Source organism: Lissotriton helveticus, chromosome 1_2, assembly GCF_964261635.1.
Source record: "Lissotriton helveticus chromosome 1_2, aLisHel1.1, whole genome shotgun sequence".
Taxonomy (NCBI): domain Eukaryota; kingdom Metazoa; phylum Chordata; class Amphibia; order Caudata; family Salamandridae; genus Lissotriton; species Lissotriton helveticus.
Window position 1 is genome coordinate 200,386,030 of NC_136058.1, and position 22,320 is coordinate 200,408,349.

General features: G+C 47.8%; 1 protein-coding gene across 8 annotated transcripts in view; it reads right to left on the bottom strand.

Annotated features, from left to right (window-relative positions):
- The window catches only part of ELAVL4 (ELAV like RNA binding protein 4), a 441,663-nt gene that overhangs the window by 20,042 nt on the left and 399,301 nt on the right, over window positions 1-22,320 (bottom strand). For all 8 annotated transcript variants that reach the window (XM_078671368.1, XM_078671335.1, XM_078671319.1 and 5 more), the window contains one exon: window positions 791-944. In XM_078671368.1, the coding sequence (XP_078527494.1) occupies window positions 791-944 (154 nt within the window). The remainder of the gene's footprint in view (window positions 1-790; window positions 945-22,320) is intronic.

The window sequence follows — 22,320 nt, forward strand, 5'->3', positions numbered from 1 at the left end:
TGCTACACGTGGTCCACCTAATGAGGACATGTCCAATGGAACATGTCTTTGGGGAAACTTCATATGACCGCGTACTTGTCTCACTGCAACAGTTTAGAGGTTGGCAGGAAAAAAAGAAGGCAAGGATGAAGTGCAGGTGACATTTATACAGAGGTGGGTCTAGTGTGCATGCAGTCACTGGCCCCAAAGCATGTGATATGATAGTATCTGGTGCACACAAGGTGGTGCAATACCCCATGCAGACATTAGGGGTCACTACGCATTACGTACACCTTACAATTAAAACATGTTCTCAGCCCCACACTGCAGAGGCAGCTCTGGCATTGCATGAGAGGGAGTGGGATGATGTCTCTAAGGGATACTACAACAGGTACCCCATCTCATCCTTAACACCATCAATGCTGGTGATGGAACCACTCCGTCACCAGCCACGGATGCACTGTGCTGGTAACGGAGTGGTTCCGTCACGGCCCGGCCGCCGCGCGGCGCTGATTTCGCGCCTGCGCGGCGTTTTCTATTGAGTGGGCGTGGCCGTGACGGAACTACTCCGTCACAAGCACAGCGCGCCCAAGGCTCGTGACGGAGTGGTTCCGTCCCGAGCATGGCGGTGCCGCGCGGCCCCTCCTCCCCCCTAGCGCTGCGGCAGAATTACCGCCGCAGCCAAGGGGTTAAAAGCTACAGCCAGATCTCAGCAATGCTTGGCCTTCCAATTATGTTTCAAAACTAGAAAGAGATAACATCAGGGTTAAATCATGAGATATTACAACAAACAAAAATCAAACCGTCTAACCTGTAACTTGATCGACCAGAATTCGTGAGGTGATGATGCGTCCATATTGTGAAAATAACTGCTCCAGTTCCTTCTGGGTCATTGTTTTTGGAAGGCCGCTGACGTATAGGTTAGCATCCCGGATTGAGGCTGAGCTGGGACGAGCATAAGATACCTGGAGGAATGGAAAAGAGAGAGTCACTCTTCAGACAACTTGAAAATTCTCAAAATCACCAACAGGGCAGACATATTGTCTCTGTTCTAAGGATTTGCAATTGTTTAATGAATTTATCAAATTCAACTTTTGATGAAATCTTTCCTTTTGTAACTATGAATTTTTATCCTGCCATATTCACGTCAAATATTTAGCAGAGTATGCATGTTATTATGCAGTGGTACTGCTCAGATTTAGATGTACTGAATTGAACGCAACTCATAAGGGCACATTACTGCCTTGGCAACCTAGGAAGGATGCGATACACATACAATATAGTCTGCAACAAAGAGAAACTATGTAAGTGTGAATGCAGCAATCACTACAGAGGAAGTAAAATGAACATGCTAGTTATTGACCTTCGGTGTATATCATACTGACATGGAACACACAAAAAACCTTCGGGTCCAGAATCGTACCCAGCGAGTGTGTGTGTGTGGTGCCGACTACGCTAAAGCGGAGGGAGGAATCCCTTTTCAGGACGTTTCCCTCACACACCAGAGGTGTCATGCTTCATCATGACACCAGGGGCGCAACAAGCACCAAATTTAGGAAGGGGGTGCGGGGGAGGGCTAATACTTCCAGCAATGTGTCCATGTATAATGTAACCGCTGCACATACAAAAATGCCTCAGTGCCTTCGGGTGGAGTTCGAGCTGTATACAACTGCAAAAGAACAAAGCCTAAGGTTACTTTTCAGGAAATGCATTCTCACACTGTGGCAGCAAAAGCAATTTTCAACTTTAACCCTTTTGCTGCAGCGGCAATTCCGCCGCAGCACTAAGGGGCGAGGGGAGCCGCGCGGCGCTCCAACGCTGGTGACGGAACGGCTCCGTCACACCCCTCGGGTGGGCTGTGATTGTGACGGAGCGGTTCCGTCACGGCCCCGCCCGCTCAATAGAACACGCCGCTCAGGCGCGAACCGCTCCGTCACCAGCACAGCCCACCCAAGGGGCGTAACGGAGCGGTTCCTTCACAAGCGTGGGAGGGGTTAAGGAATAGTCAGAGTGGAGATTAAGGGGTTCTAGGAATGGGTGAAAAAACGCAACAAAGCCTCGTTATCAAGTAAATGGTCTTTAAAAGACCTGTGAAATGCTGAGGTGCCACTGCGATGAGGCGCCAGACCAGCCAGCCCACAGCAGCTCAAGAACTGTCTGTGTGTGTGGGGATGCTGTCTCCGCCCAGTTTGACACACACGACACGGGGTATGTTGGGGGAGGGGGAGAGGAATGTGGCTGTAGCACTATGGGCGTTGCAAGCCTGAGTGACACAGTTATCTGTAATGAAACAACTTTCACTATTTCACTGTCTTCTGGCGCTTTGTGGTCTCAGCACCTGGTCAACGCTGTCTCAGTGGAAGGAGCTCCTAAGAGGGGGTTCGGTCTACAGACCTTCCACCACAACTTGTATCTTTGTATTCTTAATCATGTATTGCTGATGGACTCCTGCAGCAATGCATCCCCTGTTAACCTTTTACAGGTCCTCTTGAGGAGACCATGTGCTATGGCTCTTGTTCTTCTGTCTGTCCCCCTGACAGGTACCTGCAGTTTGTGGTTTATATCCTTGCTTTCTACACGGGGTTCTTACCTAACAATAGACACCCAACGGACTCCATCTCTACCCCACTGGGTCTGTGGGTGGATTGTGGTGTATATGCCACCTAGTTCTTTTTAGCCACTGTGTTTCCCAACCTTTTGTTTGGCTCATTTGCACCTTAGATTCTAGGAGTTTCTGGATACCTAGGTTTGAGGTGTGTGCTCCAAGATGGTCTTCTTGCTCCTGACAGCAACTAGGAATTGCTCAAAATGTCACCAAGGAGGGGGCTCCGCAGGTTTCCCGGACACTGGACCCTACTACTTCATCTTCAAATTAGAAGCCAATTAATGACTATAAAACCGAATTTCTGCTTTACATACCACTTAGGTACTCTTTTAATGGCATGTCCAGAATTTTAAGTTGATTCTTCTGTCCTAGCTTATCCAGATAGATGGGCTGTCTAGTCTTGCAAATGAATACCAAGCTGGCTCCAATGCATCTTTTTTGGTAAAATAATAACAAATCTAACTGTGATCAAAACAATTTCCTTTCAGTAGAACACTCAATAAAAAGAAAAAGTGAGCAGGGATGATGTAGGTATAATGAATAGGCATAACTTTAAGACAATTCTGCAGTAGAGAGATTGACTGTCCTTTAACATTCCAGAAACTAGTGAACTGAATTGAGAACATGATGGTGATCAATTGTTTTTTTTATGTCCAAGGATAAATTTTAGATATACCAAAAATAATCTATTGGTCAGAAGCTGAACACTGGCTATTATCTGTTTCCAAGGCCATAAATGGCATCCCTGAACTATCTTAGGCTTCTGCACTGCATCCTGGTCTTATTGGATGAGGGTTGCTACCACCAGACTCTAGCTCTTCACTGGCTGTGTGACTGCCTCCGATTCTCAACACTTATTCTAACCCATACTGCTTGCCTAAAGAGGCTTCTAGGGGGTGCGTAGGATTAAAAATAAAATAACAAGCATGATTAACTTTGAGGTCTTGGGGAATTAAGGTAAAAAGGGCCATTCAAGAACGTTCTTTTCATGAAGTGAAAAAAGATTATGATATATAGAATCAACCGTATGGCTGTCAGAAAATGCGCTTGCACAACTGGGGTGGCAAGAAGCTTGGGGAGACACATCAGTCAAGGATGCAACAATTTTGAGATATGTCCCAGACCCTGTTTCGGTAACAAGCCAGAGCTTCTAACGAGCACTGAGCGGGCGACCGCAACAGTAGAGGCTTATGGGGCATGGAAGTGCGTGTGGCAGGGTGAGGGCGGTGTGTACCCTGTTCCTACCAGTCTCTTCTTTCTACTGCTTTCCACTGTCCCACATATGTATATAAATAAACCATAACTTTCTTTGGACACATTAAATGGGAGTCTGTTCGGTTTGTTGGTATTTTGCAAAATTGCCCTATTAGCCTTCATCTCCAAGCTTTTACCTGCGAGTAACATACTTTTCAAAGCTGAGAGACAGATAGAGGCTGGCCTCGCTTTTGATGACTACTTCCCTTGCTCCCCATTTCAGAATCTGGTGCTTGGTACAACAGTATTATGAGGGCATTGGAAAGTGCTGTTCCTATCAGAAAAGAGTGAACAGTGAGGAACAGATTACGATATTGGTCGGAAAGCTTTCTCCTGACAGTCGGGACTTCCTAGATCGTGTCGGAATCCTTCCGACCGACTCAGTCGGTTTACAATCCGACCTATCAATTACGATGTTCGAGGACAGTTTGAAAACTGCACAGATTTCCGGATTGGTTCCGACCGGCTCTCGGAGAATCCGTATCGGTCGGACCCGCATCATACAGCTTTATACACTGCGTTTCTGATATGGCGATTACGATGTTGGTTTTCAACAGCCTTTCCGAGTCAGCCTGGCCGACACAAAAAGGCTATCCGAAAGTGACTTTGGGGTCCCTAGCAGGGCCCCTTCATCCTGCGGCCTTTGGATGGGGGACAAGGGGTTACCTAAGGGACCCCCTGTAAAAGCCTGCACTGTGTGGCAGGCACCATGGGGTGCCTGCCACAGGGTGCAGGGTTTTTGGCACAGCCCCCATTTCCCCACAGGAGCCTGTGTTGTTGAGCGGAACACAGGCTCCGATAGGAGTAAATGGAAATCCGATCGAACCGTGTTTAGTCCCATCCTAATCAGTTGGTAGGAACCACCAATTGCAAGTCGGTCAGTCCTGATTATGAGTCGGTGTCGGGATTAGGCTTTCCGACTGACATTGTAATCAGCCTCTAAGTGCCAGTGTTGTATTTCATCTTTTATGGACATAATAACTGCAGACACATCCTTTTACATAAGATCCAGTAATTTCACAAAGACAGTTTCTGTCACTCAGTGCCGTCTGAAAATGGTGGATTTATAACAACATCATATTCACAGCTTAAATAAAAGTGGGCGAGTGAGATTCATGAAACAGAACTAAATCTGACAAAATCTATCAGCAAACAGGTTTTTTTTTAGCATCGGGTGAAATAACAAAAACATCTTTTCACAACATACATACAGTGTTCATGAAAATTCTGCAAAATTATGGATACTACCTGATATATATTTAACTGGTACCCTGCATGAAAAGTAAGCAGGAGCATACCTTTCTTGCAAAAGTCACATAAGAGATGGTTTTGAGCAGAAAATACCGCTCAACTGCAGTTTGACAGTCTATATTTTAGCTTGAACCAGCCTTCCATGGCGAAATGTATATAATGCAAATGAGTGAATTTCTTGATATTTCGCGAAAGCTAATTTTTCTCAGGAAGCATGTGTTGGAATAGTGATGTTTTCTTGATCAGCTTCCATTGTGATGTCCTACATGGATAGGATGAACCTGTTTTCGAATGGACAAGTCATTGACCTCTTCAGCTCAGATTGTGAGTTCAATGTGGCTTTCACCCTCAGATTCAGACAGATAATTCCCACCATATCATACTGGTATGAGGAGAAGGGCTAGAGTTGACTCAAATGTGACACCAGGTATCAACTCTTAGCAGACCAGTGATGCTGGCAAAAACCCTTGAATCATACTAAGCCCTCACCACTACTCCATGTGGATTTTTGTGGGCCAGAGTAGTGTAATGCCCGCATGCTGCTTTATGACCATGGGTACAGGGTGGGATGACTCGTACCACAAAAATGAGGTTGTCTCTTTTTAAAGGCTACAGGATGTTGAAACCACAAAATACCAAGCCCAGAGCAATAGTTGGCAGTGGCCTATTTTTTTGTACTGTATCTATTGAGTCAATGACACATTGCTAATATTTGGTAACAAAATATGTCTAGGTTAGTTAAACCACATTCCATATTCATCAAAGACTCTGGAGGGGAGGTGTGAGGCGGTTTAGTTGTTTTATTCTGCAGTCCTCTAATGGCACTACTTTTCAGCTATGACTTTTGGGACACTATTTTTATTTCCAATTGAAGGCAATGTTGAAAGCCAACTCATGCTCTTCTGACGTCACAGAAATGGGAAGTGTCCTCCTAAATAATTCAATGGCCAGATCAAAGACACACTGGAATATTTTAGGTGGTCATGCCACACTCATGTTTAAATAAACCGGGCCCCGGATGTCGCTACCAATGCGGCTCTGCGTCTTGAAGTAACATCTTTGTAATTGAAGAGTCCTTAGGAACCTGTTCAGCAAGTTCACAACTGTCACATCCTGGTCATGAAAGTCCTGATATGTCCTCTGGATAAAGCTTCGTTTAAGGCTGGAGGGGTCGATTTCCCATAACTGTGGGATTCGCAGCAGTGGCATATCCAGTTTCTTATTGTATTTCTCTGTTATCTGCATTGTTCGTGATCCCATAGTTATATATATAGTCTACAGATGCCCTCAGTCCACTATTAAAGGATTTATAGAGAATTGCTTTTGCTCAGATTCCAGAGCCTTGGGCTGCAGGGATGATTTAAAATGTTATAAATACAAGCCCTGCTCTTGGCTGAAGGCAAAACCTTGTAAGCAGCAGTGTGCCATTACCGAAAGAATCCAGATATAGAATGAATCATCAGGCAGGGGACTAAGCAGATAAAAAGGCATGGGGCAGCTGCACACACAATGCTTTCAATGGGCAGCTAGAAATAATAAGACATTGTATTTACAAGATTAGCCCAGGGCAATAGTTTGTAATAATTATGACACTAAGTGTGCGGGGCAGAGTTACTTTTTTCCTAGACTTCTCTTAACACTGTTGCATCTTTACAAACAGGTAATGGCGAGGAATTATACTAGTTATGGACCCAGGAATGCAAGGATAATAAACTATGCTGCAAGCAGTTGATAATTAGTTCTTTCGAGCTTCCCAAAGTCACAGGTGTTGTAAGCCGAACAAAGTAGATGATGATGGACTAACAACATCATAGGTATACTGTCCATTTTTTAGGAGTCAAGGCTTTTTCAAACACCAACCTCAACCCAATAGCCATAGCGGAGTGGTGGGGGGGCTTTTTTTCATTGCAATTGTTGAATCAGAGAGCATCTTCTCCTTGCTAAGCTTTAGAAGAAATATTGTAAAACAAATTAAACAGCATGAAGGTGTCACAAGGCTGGTTTCCATCTCCTCACAGATTGCTTACTTAGATGTTCTGGATAATTTTAGGATGGAGCCAACATCAGTTCACGACAAGAAACAACAAATATGTGTATATGAATGAATATATTGCATCATTATAAATCTGAATTGTGACATTTTGCATTGTATACACTGGTAGGCGCGTGTATACCCTATTTATGGTTAAGCACAATACCAACGGAAACACACCATTTAGAAAATAAATGTTATCTGACAATTTCTGGTCTTTGTATTACAAGTAATCATTGAGAGATAAGCACAGCCCATGAAATATTCTATCACCATGGTGATGCGTTTGCCTTCACTACTAAACCTGTATTATATTGAAAAAATACGATAACATTACTTTGTTATCCGTGAATTGCAGCCACATGCACAAACATCAACAAAACGTATTAAGATGGCAGCTCCTTATCTGTGGCTTCAAGGCACAGCCCTGCCTCCTGTGAGATGCCACGTACTGCCCCTTGTTACAACTGCTAATTATTTAACTGAACAGTGTTCATGAAAACACGGCTTCCGTGTCCAGCCCCCTCGGCCTCGTCTCAAGGATCCGGGTGACAGGAGGAGGAGGGAGCCGAGGCGCTATCCTCATACCGAGTGCTGTTTACAGACACTGCACTCTGTAGTGTAGGTGCATGTCTGGATTGTGTATGTCGGAGAGAGGCAGTTCAGCTTTGATCCTCTCACACAGGCACAATCTATTTTAATTAGCAGACGTCCTGCGCATGCCTCAGGCAGCAAAGTATTGTCTGCTAAAATGTGCCTTGCAAGGTGCACATCAGTGCATCCCTGAGGACAGGGAGAAGTCTCACTGATTACAAGGGGCAGGGTCCCCAGCACTGTCCCAGCTCGGATAGGACTGTGCTTCTGCTCCTATCAAGAAGCCGGGCGAGGGATTGAGGTAGGTCTGAAAAGGGGGGGCCCTCGGCCCCCCCGCACGCATGGCGGCGCGGCGACCGCCTCACCCCCTCTCCCCTCGGGTCCTTCGACGGTGGGGGCGTGCCCTGGGGGCGCGGCCCACCGCCGATTGGCCGGCGCCCCTCCTGACCCGGAATCAATGGACTGGTTCCGGGTCGGGGGGGGCGGGCGTTAGGAGGGGCCACCCGGCCCCTCGGGAATAAGAGGTAGGGAGCGCCCAGGAGACCCCCTTGTCCCTGGACGCTCCCTCGCTGAACGTTGTGCCCCGCGTTCGGGGCTTCTTTGTTTTATTGATTTGTTTCCCGCTTTTATTTTTCAGATCGCGTCGAGCCAAGAGCCAGCCGCGTCGTGTGGTGAATCCAGCGGGGAGATTAGCAGGGTCGCGAGTCGGCAGCGGAGGAAGCGGGAGCCGAGGCGCCTTCTCCAAGCTTGGTGGAGCTTCTGAAGCGGCGCCTACGGGAGGGAGCAGAGCTACTTTGCCCAGAAGTGGTAGTAGTTAAAGCGGCGCATACGGCGTCCGCATAAGGTATTTTCGAGACGGGCGCAGGGACAAGCGGTGGACCGGCCTTAACAGGGAGAGCGCGGGGTTCAATTTACCGCAATACAGGCCCGGGGTAACACTGCGCCCGCATCCGTACGCTCAGGAGACCCGGGGCTAATTTTGGCTTTGATAAATAGAGCGCGGGTCCAGTTTACCGCCAAAAAGGCTGCATCCGTACTATTGGGAGACCCGGGGCTCCCTGTACGTCCATTGTTTGCACGACAAGGGCCGCGTGTGCTCGTGGGTCTCTTAGGTGTGTTGGTTTCTATTGCAAGCGAAGCAGGGTCGACCAGGGCAGCACCTGGAGGGGAGACCCCATTGAAAGTATAACCATTTTGTGTTTTCCAGTCGTTAGGGGTATCTGGAGGTAAAAGAATTGCAGATTTACAAAAGGAAAGCGAATGACCTTATAAATCAGGCCCCAGTATTGTGTATATTTAGGAAAGCAAGTGATTGGATGTTTTCTGATCTTTAAATGTTGCATGAATTTGTACTATTGCAAATTGATTGCAGGATCGGGTTGGGAGACCCATCTAAAGGGTAAAGGGGTAATAAGAAGTGAGAGCATTGCAATTTTGTAACAAAAGTGAATTAGTGCTTATAAATTAGGCAGCTGAATAATTTTACAGTTATAAGACAGTGGATTAATGTTTATGACGAGCTAATTATTTTCCAACCTTACACTGCAGTGTTTTTCTTTAAATTCATTGTACACGGTGATAACATAATTGTTTAATTCCAGGCAATTTAACTACGTTATTGGGGCCATTCACTAGCGGACAGGACGGAAGAGCATCCAGCACGCAACGTGGTGTGAGCAGGGGCCGCAGATCATTATCGCAGGCGAGGACGAGTGACTGGTCGGTAAGAGGGGTACGGGGGGCTAGCATTCATCGCTCCTGGTGGCCGCCGGGTGGGTCTACATTAGGTTTACTCACCCCCTTACATAAGCGGACAAGCCGCTAGTGTTGCGGTCGCCGTTGCATGGTGCTGAAAGCCCCCTGGTGACCCTCCATCTGAAAGGTACACACAGTTGACCTGTTGGGAACTAAGTAGGCAGCGGGTGTTTTTTGAGGGTAAGTGTCATGCCAGGTCCAAGGGGTGGAAAAAGGGGGTCCAACATGGAGGCTATGATGCGGGCTATGATGCGGGAGATGAGCGACATTAAGCAACAGCTAGGACAAATTAAGGAGCGGGAAGCTCGGTTGGAGGATAGAGATGGCGAGGCACCGGGCCCGTCCGGGAGACCGATCCGCAAGAGGGTGGCACCAGTGCCAAGAGGGGAATTTGTCACCCCGCAAGGGAAACCTAGGTCCAAAAGACCCAAGGAGGCGGTCCCCACCCCAGGCCCAGTAGATCCGTTACCCGCCACACCGCCCGCGGTGGTCCCACCCCCGCATGTTCCTACACCCATTGCCCCTGTGGTGCCGGTGCCGGCAGGTCAACCAGTAGACGCTGGGTCTGCTCCTGCACCGGTGCCCACAATCCCGGGTACAGGCGGGCCACACCCGGCGCCTGCCCTGCCAGCTGTGCCAGGTCCACTGGGCATAACCCCAGTGGTACCTGTTGTCCCGGGGGGTAATGTAGATTCAATGCCGCCCGAATTGTTATCTCAGTTAACGGCCATGATGCCATGGCTCCAAAAAGGGGGAGCCTTCCCGAATTCTGCAGATCATGCGGCAGAGGCGGCAAGGTTTGTTGAAAAAATCAGATCGACACCGGTCGCCGACAGTGTTGCATTGCCAATTTCTTCTCCCCTTGCAGGTCTAAGTGTTCCCCAGCTGGACGGAGTAAAAGGGCAGCCGCCCCCGGTGCCCGCACTTGGTAAGGAAGTGGCATTGCCGCTCTTGGGGGACGGTGTGATACCTTCCAGGAGCGAAAATCTAGCTCAGCATGTGTCATTAGCTGTGAAAGAAATGATTTGGGCTGATAAATACGTGTACATTTATTCTTTATTGTTGGATAATAGGGAAATGGAGCAGGCAAAAGCACTGAAAGAGTGGATGCTCCCAAGTGAATGGAGGGCGCAGTGTACTAGATTCAGGGTTGAGGAAAACCTCAATAATTGGATGCAAGCATGGGCTGTTTTCACTGCAATTAAGGCTGAGCGTCCTCCAGATCTGCAGGCTGCATTGGCTTGCTACTCGAGCAGGATTGTGGGGTGGAGTCAACAGTATTCTGGGGATGCATGGAAGGGTTATGATGTCAATTTTAGGAAGGCATTGGAATTCAATAGATCGTTGCCATGGGACTCGGTAGATTCCTTGGCTTGGCACAAACAGTTCTCTGACACTGCACCTCCCCCTCAGTTCGGTGCGGCCAAGGTGTTCACTAGACCGCAGCAGCCCTTTCGGCCCCCCCAAACGAGTGAAGTACCTGGGAAATTTAGGCCAGGTGGGCCAGAGAAGAAAGGGGTGTGCTGGGATTTTAATAGGCGTACCTGCACAAGGGCCGCATGTAAGTTTAGGCATGCATGTGCCTCCTGTGGGCACCCCTCTCATCCAGAAACTACCTGTAGGTCCAAGCAAGGTAACACGGGACAGAGGGGTAGGGGAAAGCCACTATAAGTCAGACAGGTCACGCCCCCCCACTCCAGTGGATGTGGTGGCAATGATTCCATTGTTGAACAGATACCCTGACCACAAAGCGGCCACCCTACTCCAGGAAGGTTTTTCTAAAGGTTTTAGGATCCCGGCCGGGGGATACACAGGCAGTGCGCACTGTAGAAATCAATTATCAGTCACACACAATCCGGCTGTTGTGGCCGCCAAAATTGACAAGGAGCTTTCCTTAGGCAGGATATCTGGCCCTTTTTCTGCAGTGCCAGTACCCAATTTTGTGTGTTCCCCACTGGGAGTTGTCCCCAAGAAAGAGAAGGGGCAATTCAGATTGATCCATAACCTGTCAGCGCCAAAGGGGGCCTCACTGAATGATGCCATTGACGAAGGTATCTGTAGTGTTAAGTACGCCTCTTTTGATCAGGCTGTTACCTTATTACAGGCCACTGGACCCGGGGCGCTGATGGCGAAATCAGACATAGAGTCCGCCTTCCGCCTCCTCCCAGTCCACCCGGCGGACCAGCATCTTTTAGGTTTCACCTTTAGGGATAGGTTCTACATGGACAAATGCATGCCTATGGGTTGTTCTATTTCTTGCGCCTACTTTGAGATGTTTAGTTCATTTCTTGAATGGGCCATGAGACAAGTGACGGGCCATCAAAGGGTCATGCATTACTTAGATGATTTCCTCTTCCTCGGTACACCGGGTTCTCAGGAGTGCGCACTGGCATTGCAGGAATTTTGCGTGCTCATGCGGGCTTTTGGGGTCCCGCTTGCGCCTGGGAAGACGGTGGGCCCGACCACCTGCTTGGAATTTCTGGGCATAGAGATTGACTCAATAGAGAGATGTTTTAGACTACCTAAGGACAAGGTGTGCAAATTCAAGACATCGCTACAGTTATGCCTCCGGAAGGAGAAGGTCACTTTGCAGCAATTACAGGAGGTGGTAGGGCAACTGAATTTCGCACTAAGAATCATCCCAATGGCTCGCCCCTTCTCTCGCTCCATCGCGCACGCGATGAAGGGGCTGAGGGAAAAGCACCACCGCACGCGCCTATCGTCTGAAATTCGCCAGGATATGCTTATTTGGATGGCATTCCTGGAGGATTTTAACGGTAGGGTGGTCTGGCCCGACCCGCTCACGACATCAGCGGAGTTGGGACTATGGACTGATGCGGCCGGTAGTGTGGGCTTCGGTGCCATCCTAGGGAATAGGTGGGTTGCTCAACAATGGCCAGAAGAATGGAACACATGGGGTTTGCTCAGCAACATTGGCTTCCTGGAACTTTTCCCAATATGGGTGGCACTGATGGTTTGGCCCGAACACCTATGTAACCAATCAGTGGTGTTTTGGTCAGATAACATGACAGTGGTGGAATGTATCAATCAGCAGGGGGCGCGGTGTCCGTTCATACTTCGTCTGATCAAGGAAATTGTTTTGCGGTGCCTGAAACTGAATGCTAATTTTAGAGCCAAACATGTCCCTGGTGTTTTAAACAATGCTGCTGACTCCCTTTCTCGCTTCAAAATGCAGGTTTTCAGGGAACATCTCCCCACAGCAGACCCATCGCCAGCACACTTCCCAGCAGTACTTTGGCAGATTGGTGCCCCAGATTACAAGACCTCGTGGTCGCTAGCCTAGCCCCCAGGACCAAGACGGCTTACGAAGGGGCGTTTCTGTCTTATTGTTCTTTCTTGGGGCCACAGTGGGAAGTGCTTTGGGCGAAAGAGGATGGGTTTGCAGCTTATTTAGAATGGATGCACAAAGAGGGGCGCTCAGTGGCAGCGGCAACCAGACATAGGGCAGCAGTGTCATTCTTCGCTCAAGCTAGGGGCTTCCGGGATCCCACTAATACCTTTATGATACGCAAGGCTTTAAGAGGATGGCGCCGTATTCAGGGACACCAGAAGGATAAGAGGAAGCCCATGGGGTTGGCCCGGCTAACAGCCTTACTGGGCACGCTGGAGATTGTTTGTAACTCAGAGTGGGAAGTGCTTCTTTTTAGGGCGGCATTCTCCCTGGCATTTTATGGGGCACTGAGAATTAGTGAACTTGTGGCAGGATCTAAGGCTGACATACTAGGTGGCTTGCAGAAGGCTGGGGTGACGATAAGGGGTGACACCATGTGGGTGATTATCCAGAAATCAAAGACCGATCAAGAAGCTAGGGGTCACACCATAGTTCTGCAACGGGCCCCCGCCAACCCGTGCTGCCCGGTGAGGCACGTGGAATCACTCATGGGATTATTGGTCGGTTCAGCAGGCAGGGCGTTGCTCTGTCACGCCGACGGGAGCCCCTTGACCAGGTATCAATTCAGGAGAGTGTTCGAAATAGGGGTTACAAAAGCGGGTCTCGATCCTAGAGATTTTGGATCTCATTCCTTCAGGATTGGGGCAGCAACTGAGGCGGTGGCGGGGGGCCTCCCAGTGGAAAGAGTGAAGACAATTGGGAGGTGGTCGTCAGACTGCTATAAACGTTATGTTCGGATTGACATGCTATGATTACCTGTCACTCACGCTTGGTCTCTTTTCCGCTCTCTTACAGTTTCTCAGACCTGTTACGCAGGGGAGGAATTTGTCGTCGGGCACCGCCAATATTCATCGGCACGGAGCGGCGACCAGGAAACAACAAAGAACAATGTCTGGATTGTTGGTCATTCATATGTGAAGCGAGCGGAATGTGTCTTCCTGTCAGGTGACAAGAAGGAAAGGGCGGCACAACTAGGGTTGAATATCACGTTCTTTGGCAGAGGAGGGTTGTGTCTTCACGAGTTTAGGGGATTCTTCCAAGGGCTGTTAGCACGCCAGCGGGCTCCACCGTCAGTGGTGATACTTCACCTTGGGGAGAACGATTTGGCAACACTGGGCAGGCGCATCTTGATTGAGGAGATTATCTCAACAGCGGGTTGGATAGCTAGGACCTGCCCCGGGTGCACACTAGTATGGTCTCAACTAATACCTCGACTTCAGTGGCGGGGGGGCGATTCAGTCAGGGCGTTGAATCACTCGGTAAAGAGGATCAACACACGGTTGGATAGGTTGTTCCGGACCCCCGTGTTACAGTCAATACCTCATGGGTGCATTTGGGGTCAAAAGTATTACTTGAAGGACGGGGTTCATCTGACGGAAGAGGGTAATGTCCTATGGGCTGACAATATCTGGGCTTGGCTAGAGGGCTGGGGTAGGAGGATGTGTCCTTAGATAAGGGCTAGAGGGGGAGGCCAGATCGTCGGTTAACAATACTGGCCTGTGGCGGTAAGGTCATTATCGGTGAGCACATATTTGAGGTCTGAGGGGGCGGGCATCATCCTATGGAGGTTCCCGCCCAGGGGGAGGGGCCTGCGGGCCACTCCCAGTACTCCAGGGGCAAGGTAATATGCAAAGGAGCGCGGGTAGGAGTAGTTCACGCTTTCCTTAGGCTGGTAGCCACCCCGCGCGCGTGGACTCATGACGCCACCGGCGCAGAGTAAGGGCCCTCCTTTAGTGGGTAAATGGAGTTTGGGGCGTAGACCGGGCAATTCCCGGGGTAACACTGCGCATGCGCACTTCTAAGGGGAAGGCGCGGCTTGTAGGACCTGACACCGGTAGTGACCCTGCCATATGGCCAGAAATGTACAAAAATCAAGATAGGATGTTTAGTTAAGCTAGGAACAACTTGTATTAGAGTTTTGTTAAGGTCAGGCTCTCAAACTTGTTGATAACGATTGTATAACTGAATGTCCTGCTGATTTTTGTATTTCATTGTTGATTATGCAATTAAAACCCTTTTTTAATTTCATACTTTAATAAATACGGCCGGGCGACTAGCGCCCGCCTTCCAAAAAGTAAACACGTCTCGTGTCCACGTTCCTTGGTGTTGGGTGCCGGATTGGGGGGGAGGCGGCAGCTAGTCGCTGACCATGTGAAAAGGGGGGGCCCTCGGCCCCCCCGCACGCATGGCGGCGCGGCGACCGCCTCACCCCCTCTCCCCTCGGGTCCTTCGACGGTGGGGGCGTGCCCTGGGGGCGCGGCCCACCGCCGATTGGCCGGCGCCCCTCCTGACCCGGAATCAATGGACTGGTTCCGGGTCGGGGGGGGCGGGCGTTAGGAGGGGCCACCCGGCCCCTCGGGAATAAGAGGTAGGGAGCGCCCAGGAGACCCCCTTGTCCCTGGACGCTCCCTCGCTGAACGTTGTGCCCCGCGTTCGGGGCTTCTTTGTTTCCCACCCACCATCCCTTGGTACAAAGTTTAAGCAGCGTTATGTCCGGTCTAATGGTAAGTTTCAGAGGTATAGACCGCGGGAGAGAGTAGACTGTTGTTGTATTTGGTGATCTGTTGTCAGGACTTTTTTCCCTTTGTAGAAAAGTGATGTGTAAAGCGAATTATATTTGAAGATATGTGTCTTTAGGCCTTTTTTCCCTTTGTAGATATACGTAGATATTGTGATTATGAGCAACATGCGTGAACCGAATTGTAATTTTATGCCATGTGTCGTTAGGCCTTTTTTCCCCTTCAGCTATGCGTGGATACTGTTATTTATTAGCCAGTGTAGTTGTCCTTTAGACTTTTTTCCATAGGTCGTCGTATTTATTAGGTATGGGGCATGCGGTAAGGTCATTATCGGTGAGCACATATTTGAGGTCTGAGGGGGCGGGCATCATCCTATGGAGGTTCCCGCCCAGGGGGAGGGGCCTGCGGGCCACTCCCAGTACTCCAGGGGCAAGGTAATATGCAAAGGAGCGCGGGTAGGAGTAGTTCACGCTTTCCTTAGGCTGGTAGCCACCCCGCGCGCGTGGACTCATGACGCCACCGGCGCAGAGTAAGGGCCCTCCTTTAGTGGGTAAATGGAGTTTGGGGCGTAGACCGGGCAATTCCCGGGGTAACACTGCGCATGCGCACTTCTAAGGGGAAGGCGCGGCTTGTAGGACCTGACACCGGTAGTGACCCTGCCATATGGCCAGAAATGTACAAAAATCAAGATAGGATGTTTAGTTAAGCTAGGAACAACTTGTATTAGAGTTTTGTTAAGGTCAGGCTCTCAAACTTGTTGATAACGATTGTATAACTGAATGTCCTGCTGATTTTTGTATTTCATTGTTGATTATGCAATTAAAACCCTTTTTTAATTTCATACTTTAATAAATACGGCCGGGCGACTAGCGCCCGCCTTCCAAAAAGTAAACACGTCTCGTGTCCACGTTCCTTGGTGTTGGGTGCCGGATTGGGGGGGAGGCGGCAGCTAGTCGCTGACCATGTTTTCAAACGTGGCCTTGCTGCTCTGTCTGGGAATCTTGACTTGGCGTTTTGATTCACAAATGCAATACCTCTATTTATAAAAGCATCCACACTACCTAAAACGGTATGCCTCACAGAAAGTAATCCGCACACAAGTCAAACTAACACATTGGCGAGCATTTTGTGTTTTCAGAACTCTACCGGTTTTGAAAGTTGCTTTAAACTCTTCAATTATAGCAGTATCACTCAGAGGGAGCCAGTCACTACTGCGGCCCTGCGAACTACTTTGTGGACGTGTACTCTGAGTCCTGCCATCACCGGCAGTTGAGGAAGTCTGCCATCCAAGTCTCTAGCAAAATGTTCCTTCATTACAGCTACCCATAAATTCAATGCAACTGGGGGAAGAAATTGCTGACTGAGGCTTTTTGTGGGGTAATATAACTTCATGCAGTGGGGCTGCTGACTAAATACAGTGAGGTAGTATTGCTGCACTGTGCCCTGTCCGGGCCTGCACCCACTAAATACCACACCCTCTGGTACTTATTTTTACTGGGGTGAGGTATTGTCTTCCTAAGTCATGGGCCACTCGTAATGAGGTGGTCAGGAAAGGAATGAACGAACTTTGCCTTAACGGTGTGGTACAGTTACCGTAAGCATTCGAATAGCAGATACAAGGTTATCATGACATGAAACCATATTTTTTCAAAGGCTCCCAGACTAGAGGAATGTAGGAACCATTTTTGACAATAAAGAGGAACAAAGGTTTTACTAGTCTTCTGCTTCTAAACGATGAGGGATTATCTCTGCTTAACCCCACCCTGGGCAGCCTGTATTTGAACAGTACCAGGAATTCCTCAGAGCCGCAGATCCTGCCAGGGTACCAGGAAGCGAGTCTAATTAAAATCTTGTGGTAATGAGTTTATTATTGCTGGATGCCTGAAGCGAAGACTTTCCCCTAGTCCTTATCAGGCTAATAGCAGCCCCTGTTATGAAAGATTTAATTGCTGCAATAAAGCTATAAATCCTTTCTAATATTAAAATAATGAAACTCGGCGCTTCACTCCTCGCTGTGCTGTGGCACAAACTCCCCAGCTTAAATGAAGAGTAACAGAAATAGAGCAAGCTGGGGTGATCGGGAGTCTAGTGAACTCTTTCAAGGTGACATCCTGGAGTCAGTAGCCAGGTCTGACTTTTATTGTGTTCAAGGTGGGTTTATACCTGTCATGGGTGTAATATATGCATGTCAATCTCTTGGCTTTCCAGTTCTCTAGTGAAAACTCTCTATTATCTATAGAGGATCTGCTGCCCTGGTGGGTCTGGTTCACGGTATATAATACCAGGAATAATTATATAAATGAAATGAAAAAGAAACAAATGATTAAAATTTCATACCCGACAAGTCTCAGATAAGCATTAGCGGACGAGTAGCACGCTACACAATGTGATGTGCGGGGAAGGAAGAACGCTAAATAGCGGTGTGACCAATGGGGAAGGAGTTTTGGTGTCGCGCTTGATGACCAGACTGGTGCTGTAATGCTGACATCAGTAGCTGCGCTTAAGCGACAGTTAAAGTGGAGTAAATTATAGAACCCATGGACTAGCCTTCGACGAAATGTGGTGTGCTTCGACTGCATCTGAACGATAACACAAACAAAGCAGCTTTGTGAAGGAAGATACTACTTGGCAAAGTACTTTTACAGTACGCGACTTCAAGCACGAATTCCGTTTCACCGCAAGCTGAACAATGCTTGCCTTAACCATGCATATGCCTGAACCATGCATATGATAGGTTGAGGCAGTTGGTGTTCTAGCTTACTAAGCGGGCAGGGAGAGGCTCCGGAAGGGAGGACCTGCACGAAGAACGGAGATGCAGCGAGGTAAGTTGGGCTGGGGGGCGCCGGTAGGTTTTAAGGGAGGGGCTAGTTTTAGGGCTCAGGGTGGGGGGGCAAGGGGAGTAGGCTTTAAGGGAGGGGCCTGTTTTTGGGCTCAGGGCAGGCGATGGGGGTAGGTTTTAAGGTAGGGACACAGTTTTAAGGCTCAGGGCAGGGGGGAAGGGGCAGTTTTCAGGACAGCGGTAGACAGTTTTAGGGTTCAGGTATGTCTTAAGGTAGGAGGCACAGTTCTAGGGCTCAAGGCAGGGGGAGAAGGACCAATTTTCAAGGCATGGGGGACGGTTTGTAGGGCTCAGGGCAGGGGGAGTCAGGATAGTTTAAGGTTTTAGGGCTGTGGGGGCCGGATTATTGAGCAGGGGCCAGGATGTGGACTAAGGAAGGAGGAGCTGTGGTGTAAACTTTACCACACATCCCTTTACTATGAAATTGAGTGGTAAAGGCATGAATAGTAAAGGAATGCGCTGTTTAGACACATTTGTAGTTGGGGCTGCGTGGGATAGGCACGCGTGGTTCAGCCATGCATGCCTCTGCCATACAACCCCTCTAGCAAAATGCCTAACTTCACAAATGACGAGCAGGATTTACATAGTCAGATTTTAGCTATCTCATATCTACCCACTACGCACACATGAATCCAGGATAGAAGATGCTGAGTCGAACCACCATACTAAGTTTAAGATGCAAAATCACACAACCACCATTTGACAATCGCACACCAGTGACAGTCGGCTGCCTAAGCTATAACCCTTAACGTCGATACCAAGAGGACATAACAATGCTTGATTTTTCTTTGAAGCTGAAATAAGCAGTAGGATAAGCAACCAACTTTTTCACTTTTTGACTTTAACTCTACCCAGCAGCTGGGCTCTGTCCACGCCAGCTCAGTCAAAAGCAAGTGAGAACAAAAAAGGCACACCATGATTGGTATTTTAAGTCAAATTTGTTAAATTTAGGGTGATATTATCTGTCTTAATCAGTGTTAAGTTGCAGCTGAAATCCATTGGCGCAGCGATTAAAAGCTCCACATCTAGAAACACTTATGTCACTGGTAAAGATTCAGGCTACCACTTGTTGATTGTACCAAATGAGGCGTTTCTACCTTTTTTAGCATCATCAGCAGGTTGTAACTGAAATCCATATAAACAGCGACTAAGGGGCCTTCCGTCTCTCTGTGGTCATATGCATTATTCCTTTAACAGCTTAAAATTAATCAAATCACATTTTAAATCCTTTTCTTGACAGTTTAGATGTACTCAGCTGCTCCAGGGAATAAAGATATGTTTATGGGTTTAATTGAATTGGGATTGTTGATAACATGTTCCAAGAAATGAATTTGGAAAGGTTGTAAAAACTTGTCTTTAACTAGCCACTGTCAATAAACGTTTTTGCTGGAGCAATATCTGGTAGTCATCTACATACCTGTTCCTGCCTGGAAAGTTCAGAAAGATAAGTAACTAATGGGCTAAATATGCCACAAGGTGTAGTAAGTTTGGATCTTCAGGGGACCAGACCTCAGTCAGCTGTCTACTATTAGTCCTGCTCACTCCCTCTGATTCTCTGTTGAACCTACAATATAATCTAACCAACCAGCAAAAATGAAGGCAAAAGCCACCTTACATTTTTTGAAAGAGTGGCACCTGAACCTTAAATCACTCTCACAAGATTTGAGAATGTAGCAATGCAAAGCAGATTTTGGAGAAGACAAGGAGAACGATATCTTACTATTTTAAGACGCAAGGGCCCAGAAATCTGAGTGACATGCATGCTAGACGAGGAGGAGACACTGTTTTAAGCCTCATTTGTGCAGAAATCAGAGTAGAATTCACAGCGGATGAGGACATACTGGCACACAAGCACTAGTAGAGGGGGCTCCTAGAAGCATAGACCTCAAATTCTTGTTCCCAGGTGCCACCACAAGAGTTGGGCATCAGCACATTTCAAATGGTTTTAAACAGTGCAATGAACCTAGTCATATGTTGACCAATCCGCGTGGGCCATTACACAATTGGTAATGGTTTATGAAATCCAATATCTCCAAAAACGGTAGTGCAGAATGCAAGAAACACCATGTTCAGCTCTAAATATTTTGTCTGGACACATTTCCTTCAACAAAGCCTTCCTCTTACCTGATCTGATGTCGTAGAACTTTCTTTGCCCTTTCTTTAGAATCACCACCCTCTGAAGTGGTTTAAGTAGGGGTGGGCGGAATTTGCGTAGTCGCGCTATGCAAAGCTCTGCGAAATGGTAAAAAATCTCCAAGAGCACGCAGGGTTCCGCGAACACGCGGAATTGCTTCTTCTGCCCGTTCCCGATGCTTTTTTCCTGTTCGCAAATGCTGTTTGCGTGCTCAGGGGGAAATATTTCGCAAACACGTATTTTGAAAGCGCAAACAAGCCAAATCTTCAGACCCCCGTAGAAGACGCCGCATTGCGGTCCGCGTTACCACCCCCAGACAAGCACCGCCCGGTGCATCTGCCGGTACCCCCGGCGAGAACAGAACCCATGGATCCGAGAGTTTGACTGCCCCATCTATTGTGAGGGCCCCCTGATCCAGTAAACCTCTGATGGGGAACAGACCTGACCCGTTCTGATTACGAAGAACTACCCTGTATCATTAAAACCTTGCTTTGGACCTCAAAATTTTGGGGCGGACCCTTGAATCTAAATGAGCCCTAGAAGGTAACTAAGAGCATCTATACAGACCCGAATACATCTTAAAGAAAGGAATCCCTCAGCTCGTGGAATTCCTGATCTCTACTCTTTCCCTTCAGGACCATCCATCACTTGAAGGATGTACCGTATACCCATACTGTGATCTCCGTTGAGTAGAATCCGACTCCCCACTAACTCGGATTGATTAAAGTATTTGTCCCTCGCAGTGTGAAAAAGAGTGCACCTGTCCTTGCCCCGCCCCCTCCTTTGGCCCTCCACGCCCTGATGAAGGTGCAGCCTAATTAGGCTTAGCATCGAAACGCGCGTCGGCGTGACCCATTTGGATGGCATCTATATAGTCTATGCTGTACCATCTTGTTTATTGTGTATTGCCTCCATGTTACAGTTTTAGATCTAGCGGACATTGGAAAATCTTTTTCTGCAGATCACTATGTATTTCCTTAATGATCTATGTATGAATGTGTAAATATTGTATTGCTTGAGGTAGTGTGTGATAGTATCTGCAGTGGATGACTGTGGGAGTGTGTGGGACTTGAAAAAATGTACGTTATTCCTAAACGCTTATGACACACTGCATATTAGATTGTTACTCTATGGACGTTTTTATATGTATTTCCTAAGCACCTATGTGGATCCCTCTACACCCAGTTTACCTTAATCCATGATAAATAAAACATACATATATTTTTTTCTAAAAAAAAGATGTTTGGACTCTATGTGAATCAATGTCTGCTCTGATACGTAACTTTCTGTCACCCCTCGTTTGAGTGTGAGGATCCCCTAGTGGGACCTTGAAATTGACCCTGGCAGGGTTTTCTTCTTTTCTATTCAGCAAAACTTCAGCTAAGCCGCGGAATTTTTGGCAATTCTGTGTTCTCTGCAAACGCAAAATTAACCAAATTCCGCGAGCGGAACGGATTTACCGCTCAGGCCTAGGTTTACGTTGACAAGCTGTGCACTGAACTCTCTCTCCTGACTGTAAAGGTTTTCTCCGCACCTTGTGCCTCAGGCTTTAATGACGTGCAGACCTTCGGACAACTGATGTTGGAGAGACCATAAAAACTCCAAGAAATCCTCTGTGTGAGATACAGCCTCAGAATCTAGGTCTGCTAAAAAGATGATGAAGGAGCTTTTCTGTCCTTTCTCACTTCCCGCAGACACACAAAGGACCCACATTATTTCTACAAAAGTAGTAGGCCTCCTTGATTTTAATGCCAAACAAGTACATTTTCTCACGTGTTAACTCTTTCAACTTTTCTGTGATAGTCAATTCGATTTGATCACTGCTATACAACCTTAATTAGGTTTTACCTTAAGTTAAACATATTTATATAGCAAAAACGCCCATACAATTCTAAGCAATTGTTACGAATACCCATTGCAATGGTACTCAATAGATCTCATAGCGA